We start from the raw sequence: 7,281 nt of genomic DNA, 5'->3' as shown, positions 1-7,281 counted from the left end.
CCCACACACAGACACACACAGACACACACAGACACACACCGGCCAAGCGGAAAACCAGCCATCCGAGACGGGGACCAGCTCCAGGAGGTACTCCGCCAGGCGGAAAGAAGAAGGCCAGCAGCCCCACAGGAAAACGGGCAAGAGCTCTCAGGGGGCCGGCGCAGGTGCCCGGGGGCCGCTGACACACGACAGGAAACACACCCTCACTCGCTGCAGTACAGGAAAACTAGTAAGGTCAGAATAATGTTGACTTTCAAGGGCAGGGAGGCCCGGGGCCCCTTCCAGGGTAGGGGTAACCTTCTACCTTTTGCCCTGGATCCCAGCTACATGGCTGTGAAGTTACAATCATTGATCAGTTGTACATGAAGGGGTGAGGGGCTCCCCTGAAACGGGGCTGGTTCTCGCTTAGGGGGTAGAGGGAAGGAAGTACTGGCCTCAGCCTTTTGGGGTCAGACACGTTTGTGGAGAGAATGCTGTAGCCCTTGCCCTCTGGAGCAAGCCACCTGCTTCTCCTGCGGCCCCCAAAGCACCCGGCTTTTCTGGTGCAAATGCAACCCACGCGGGGACGTCAGTCGCATCGACTTCGACACACAAAGATATGTTTTGGCCAGGGTTGTCTGTTTTTGGTTGTACGTTTAGTTTGACTCAAAGTAGTAAAAATAGTCTAAATCGATCTACTTTAAACACTGGTGGACCCGTGCACACTTACACGCATGTGTGATGTGTCCCGGCCGGACAGTAAGCCATTTGGTGCTATTGGGAAATCATCGATAAGTAAAACCAATGGGAAGAGGAGAGGAAATGGTGTTTAGGACACAGGTACCGAGGCATCTGACTGAAAAGGAAAGGGGGGACGAGCCCATCAAAAGGGGCAAACCTCTAGCAGCCTTGCCCGCCTTCTGAGCTGTGGGACACGGCCCGGCTCTGCCCGCGGGTTACCCCCTGCAATGGCTCAGCGGGGCCAGGACCCTCCGTCAAGATGTCACAAGGTCCCCAGTTGGCTCGCAGTGAGTCTGGAGGTGACGCCCCTGCCCTGTCACAGAAGCATCTCAGTTGGGGTGGTGACTCACCAGTTTCAGGGTCAGGCTTTGTGTGGGTCTAGGGTGCCAGCTCCTGTGCTTTATTCGGGGTGTGGGGAAGTCCGGCTCCTGGCGTGGAACCCCTTCCCCATGGCGGTGTCACTGCCCTCGGAGCCCCGCTCCCATGGGCCTTGGTAAAGTGGCCCTGGTCGGTCAGCACCCTCGGCAGTGGCCGGGTGGGAACAGGCCGGGGATGGGGGCACTTAACCACGCTTCCTTAGCAGCATATCAGGAAGTCTGAGCCTTCAGGGGACAGTGACACCAGGCTGACTGGTGAAAGGGTGACTTGGAAGGAACCGACTGGCTCAGCTGGAGAGCCAGGCCGGCCCAGGACCTGGAAGGCTGGGACCCGGGACCCTTTGCTGCAGGGCTGGCACCTGGACAAACGTCTTCTCAAGCAACAAAATACAAAGAAACTATAAGGGACTAAAAATAACTGCGTGCACGCACAGCTGGGGCAAATTAATGACAGCAAGGTACAAAAAGACCAAAACCCAACTGCCACTTCTGAAGAGCCAGGAGCAAAAGCAGGGCACTGCGCATGCCCCCTGCACCCCACAACCCCTAAAGGGTGGGCAAAGCACCTAAGCCGCCCCTCCGGCCCGACCCCTGGACACACCCCTGCCCTCACCCCATGTAAGGAGCCAGCTCAACCCCCTCAGGGAGCGATCAAGCAAGGAGACCTGTGGTTTGTTCCCGATGCCGCCTGCTGCAGCAGGGGCCCCAGTAAAGCCCCGCCTGAATTTCTTGTCTGGCCTCTGATCAACTTCTATTGGTTAAGGAGGCCAAGAACCCTGGTCGGTAACAGGACGAGCCCAGAACCCGTGTCCGTTCCTGTGGGTGGGGGGGACATTTCAGACACCCTGGAGGAGGACGCCCACAGGCTACCCTAACCCGAACGGGCTGCATGACGTGCGGGGGCCGCACGGCGGCAGGGAGATCACGCGAGCCCCCTCCGGCTGACTCTGGCCCCGGGTCCCTTAGGACCAGCGGGCTCCCCGTCTGGCCTGCAGGTCCTGTCTAAGCCTGGAGGAGCAGCGGCGTCGCCGTGATGGCTTCACGGGCCACGGCCGCCGCAGTCAGGGGCCCTGTGCTGGGGTTGACTGCTCTGCCGTTGCCGTGTTCAGTCCTGCAGGGTGTTCTCTCCGGAGCTGTGGTTTGCAGTGAAGTCCGGCGGGGCAGGGTTAAGGGGCTGTAGGACTGGATCCTCAGTGGTCCCGTGATGCTGTCTCCTACCGCCCCTTCCCAGGGAAGAGGGAAAACGTTTTATATTCTAGGACTTTGAACAGCACTTTTTTCTGACTTTTGAACAAGGGGCCCATGTGTTCGTTTGACACTGGGCTCTGGCTGGAGAAACAGAAGCCCGCCAGCCCGGCCAGCCAGCAGAGGAGCTGCCGGCGCTTCCCAGCCTGGCGGACCTGGGGCGCCCTGGAAACCAGGCTGCTGAGGCTCCTTGGGGACACTCCAGGTGGCACACAGTGGGGCTCACTCACAGCAGTCCCTGCACCCCCACAGCCAGCCTTCAGCCTCCAGCCATCCACCCTGGAGCCCCCATCCCCGGGGGGGGCCACCAGCCACACTGCCACGCAGCTCCGTCCCCTGCAAGTTTCCCTCCTATTCCAGGTGTGTCTGGTGGGTCCCTGGTCACAGTTCACGGTAAGATGAGCAGATTTCGAAAACAAATGGATGGTTACCGAAGGGGAAACGTGGGCTTGGGGGGAGGGATGAGTTAGGAGTTTGGGATTCACATACACACACTACTATATATAAAATAGATAGCCAACAAGGTCCTACTGCAGAGCACAGGGAGCTCTACTCAATACTCTGTAATAACCTATATGGGAAAAGAACCTGAAGAAGAATGAAATGTATGTGTATGTATAACCGAATCACTTTGCTGTACACCTGAAACTAACGCAACGTTGTAAATCAACTCTACTCCAATAAAATTTTTTAAAAAGGGTAAGCAGAGAGGGAAGTAAGCATTCACAAACTTCTACAGCAATGTGGCAGAGTGGTTGTATGTGTATTGAATCTAATGATAAAAAATTATGACTTGTATTCTTTTTTCCAGTTCATTTTTTCTAGTAATTTATTTTTATTGGATTTTACAAGCTGGTGATCCGAGGGGGTTCTGGTTTTTGACTTTGAGGGGGTTCTTTATTATGGCAAGTTTCTAGGACCAGTTTCTCTTTCCTTTGTGATTGGAGGGCTGTAGCCCCGCCCTTGGTTCCTTCACTGCCCCTGTCACAAGCTTGCATTTCAATCATCCTGGGCATTTTTTATGGATTTGAATAGGAAAACCTTACTGACATATAAATTAAAGAAGGGCAAAGTTACATTTCCATATGAATACAAGCAGACAGGCACCACGGCTGGCTATTTGCAGAAGGATATTATCCCAGCTACTGCGCGGGATGAAACGATGATGTATTTTTATACTGAAATCATATACTTTTTTCCTTAAAAGTCAGGATGAAATCTTCCATTCATGGATAGAGAATGCTTCAGCCAAGGTGCTTTAAAAAATAGCCGTGTGAGAGCCTCCTTTTCTAAAGGGGTCCACTCTCCCCTTCAAGGGCGTTGTTTTCTGTCCCTCTGCAGGCTCACGACGGCTGCCCCTCTTCCTCTGTGGGTTGTGGAAGATTTTCTTCTAATACCTTAGTGCCCTGGGTTGGGAAAAACAACGATCACCTCCTAAAAAGCTTTCTGTTGCTGAACCACAACAGAGGGTAGCTATTCTTCGGGGAAGGTGCAGAATTGAATTTGGTCAACTCAAGACCTCACCTGGGCATCTGACCAGCTCAGGCCCCAGACAGAACTGCGCTCTGAGGCGGGAGCTCTGAGTCTTTTCCTGCCCTGGTTGATGCAATTTAGTAACGAAAGAAGGACAGAGGCTGTATGGTAGCAAGGGGGCCGCAGCCTGCAGGGCACAGACAAACTCAGGCCACCGCGATCCCTGGGGGCCAGGAGAGAAGGATGCTTACAGCCAAGGGCAGGGAGGGAGAATGAGAAGGACGTGTGGGCCAGAGGCAGAGGATGAAACACAGGACGCCAGAGGGACAGAAGAATGAGGCTGAGTGAACCGTGTGTGCGAAACTGTATGGAATCCCCTTAACATCGATGGAAATTTTATCTTTAGTAGGAGGAAACTTTCTAAGTGTGTCAGTAACTTTGGTTAATAAAAAAGCAAGCTCCCTGTGAAGACCACCGTGTTCAAAAGAGCCTGCACCTCGCCTGCCCTCCCCTGGAGAGCGGGGACGACAGGACGACCGTGATCTACGGCCACACCCTGACCACGGCCCCGGGGACAGCCTTCCTTTCAGCGCACAGGTGTCAACACTCGGCACCCTGTCTGACAAAGACGTGTGTCATCTTAGAAGACGTCTGTTCTAAGAAGGACGTCTGAAAGCCTGCCCTGAACTGTGCAGTTTTCAAGGGCAGCCCCGCTCCTCCCGGTGTGTGACATTTCATCGTCAAGGACAAACCTTGGGGTGTTCCTTGCATCACATGATTTACAAAACATCCAGCCGCTGGGTTTGCTGGGGCCTGGGCACGACCTTCTGTGTAGACTGGGGACTTGTCTGCAAGCAGGTGACACCCTCTCTGCTGGAAACGGTCTCTGCTTCCAGCTGCAAAACCACGGACTGTGTCCGACCCCGAGAAAGCCAAGAGCACGGGGCTCTATTTGGAAGTTTTCTTTTTTGAACGTAATGGAGACGTGAGCAGAAATAACCAACATTCTGCCTGAGTTTCTTTTTTTTTAACATTTTATTTCAAAGGTCAACAACCGAGAGGCAACACCCGAGGCAACAAGTGGCTAGAGAACAACCGGAGTTTGTCTGAATCAATAACAAGATGCCACGTATGTTCCCTAAGCTCCTGTAACACATTACCCATTTCAATAAATAAATCCGCTCCAGTGCTGTGTCACCAAGGACAGGCCCCGGTCTGTGCGTGGCGTCATGGGGGAGACAGAGGGCTGGGCTGGGGGCCCGGCCTCGCCGTGTCCTCCCCGCCACCCCACCCGGGGCCAGTGGCTTCGGGGCCCTTGGGGCTCCGGTGACGGGAACCCCCGGGGTTCCGGGGCGGCCGTCTGTCCTCCAGACTGTCCACAGGCTTTGACGGCTTCACCGCAGTCCACCCTGGACCGTTTCCGGGTGGGTGCAGAGCAGGGGGAAGGGCTGGGGACGTCTTTCGGGTGACACGATGGGTCTGAGCTCTGCCTTGGTTTTGATGCAGGTGTCGGCTCTGTCCTTGCAGAGGCGTCTCTGCTGTCCGCACCCCGACCGCCTGCAGCGTCCTGACTGGCCCCCGGCGTGTTCCTGCCACCTGAGCTCCACCTGCTCCGACATCCCGCGCTGAGATACCTGAGGGAGACCGAGGCTCCCCTGGGCGCCGCACACCAGTCCCGGCCGCTGTCGCTCAGGATGCGGAGGGGCCACCCGGCGCCCCGAGGTGCCAGCTCGTGGGGCTCAGCGGGCGGCAGCCGGCACTGCCCACGAGCTGCTCCACCACTGCCGGAGCTCCACGGCCCGGCTGACATAGAACCGGGATTTCTCAAGGTGGCTTGTGTGTCTTTCCCAGGTGAATGTGCAAAAGGCAAGGGTAAATCACTCTTTTCAACACAGGATCCTTTATTTGAACTCTTCCTTGAAAGACAGTTTGTGAAGGACTGGCCCAGCCTCCCTCCACGGGACTTGAGGGGTCAGTGCTCCTTAAACCTGCAAGAGGAGGATGAAACAGCAGCTGGTACCCAGCCTGCAGCGCTCAATTCATGCCCGAAGCGCAGAGCCTGGGGCTTCTCCCTTCCTGCCCTGAGGCCTTGGGGACAGAAAAGGGGAGAGGACACAGGAAGTGGGAGCAGAGCCAGGCTGAGCCTGGGAGCTGCTATGTTTGTCCGAAAGCTGCAGCTCAAAGAGCAGAGCAAAAGAGGCAAATTTCCCGCACATTTTTTCACTCCATTTTGAGGAGAGATTGCCGGGATCGTATCCACACCAGGTATTTATTAGGAAAGGAAAAATGAGCGTGCATGAGGCGTGCAGTGCCAGGGACCACGGGGGAGGTGTGGTCTTTTAGGAGAAGCAGGCCTGGCAGCAGACAGGCCGGGCTGGCGCTCAGAGGCTGAGGGGCGCAGGGGGCAGGGCGCACTTACAGAGCTTGGTTTCCCGTCGCCGACCCCGGGCAGCTCAGCTCCTTGTGTATGAGGCGCAGCAGGAACTGCACCCAGAGCAAAGACAAGGCCACGGTTACTGCCAGGAGACCCTGGGGGTGGTGCCCTGCTGTCACCGGGAAGGTGCCGGCGCAGCCCCGCCCCCGGGAGCCCAACCCAGCTGGCGCTCGAGTTCCCTGTGTCTGCGGCTCTCCCGTGGGGCACTGGGGAGGCGGCTGCCCACGGAGGGGCCTCTTCCTCAGAACGTAAAGAACTTAAAAGCCTCAAGCAGAGCGGCGGGAGTGCCCCGCACAGCCGCCCAGGGGCCAGGTCCCGGGGCAGGGCTGCTGGGCACCGAGTCCCGTGTGTCCCTGCGGAGGCCGTGCTCCTGGGAATAAAGCCCTCAGGACAGATTCCAGCCAGAAGGATGTCTGTTTAAAATGAAACCAGTCCAATCATAAAGTGTCCAAATGGGAAAAAGACAGAGAGCGAGGACAAGGTGACCCATGGTCACGGTGACACCGGGGGAGATAGGGTGACTGAGGACCAGGCGAGTGTCCGCAGCCAGCGGCACCGGAGGCTGCCCGGCCATCCCGGGAGCAGCCCTGTTTCACGGGGCGGCTTCTGCGAGAGCCCCGGCCCTGCCGCCTCAGGGCCTGCTGGTCGCCCCACCAACTGCTCAGACGTGACAAAAGCGGCCGTCTGTGTGCACTGCCCAGCAGGGACAGGGCCTCTTGGCCCCAGAGCCCGCCCAGGTGGCTGCAGCCCCGTGTGACGGGGGTCAGAGGGAGAGGGGAAGGCCCGGGGCTCGGAGAGCAGGCCCCCAGGCGTGATCACAGCCGGACAGTCCGCAGGCCCCCAGGGTCACCTGCGGGTTCGTGGAGGTCCAGCCTCAGACGTGGAAGGAGGTGAAACTGGCCTACTGACCCCAGAAGAGAAGAGGCGTGTCTGGTCTTTAAGGCTGAAAAGACTGTCCTCAGTGGAACCACCGAGCCGTCTGCAGACCGTCCTTCTCGCTCTCTCTCCTGCAGCGATTTTGGCTGTAGCCTC

The 7,281-nt window shown here is 57.1% G+C and overlaps 1 protein-coding gene across 1 annotated transcript in view; it reads right to left on the bottom strand.

Annotated features, from left to right (window-relative positions):
• Positions 1-4,831: 4,831 nt before the first annotated feature.
• Positions 4,832-7,281, bottom strand: part of SLC37A1 (solute carrier family 37 member 1) — a 79,927-nt gene continuing 77,477 nt past the window's right edge. Inside the window, exons 19-20 of the mRNA XM_082459149.1 lie at positions 6,235-6,299; positions 4,832-5,803 (exon numbers count right to left, since the gene is read on the bottom strand). Of these exons, the coding sequence (XP_082315275.1) occupies positions 5,788-5,803; positions 6,235-6,299 (81 nt within the window). The 3' untranslated portion in view covers positions 4,832-5,787. The remainder of the gene's footprint in view (positions 5,804-6,234; positions 6,300-7,281) is intronic.

This window comes from Balaenoptera physalus (genome assembly GCF_965194825.1).
Source record: "Balaenoptera physalus genome assembly, chromosome: 4".
In the NCBI taxonomy this organism is placed as follows: Eukaryota; Metazoa; Chordata; class Mammalia; order Artiodactyla; family Balaenopteridae; genus Balaenoptera; species Balaenoptera physalus.
This window is presented reverse-complemented; position numbering and strand designations above follow the sequence as displayed.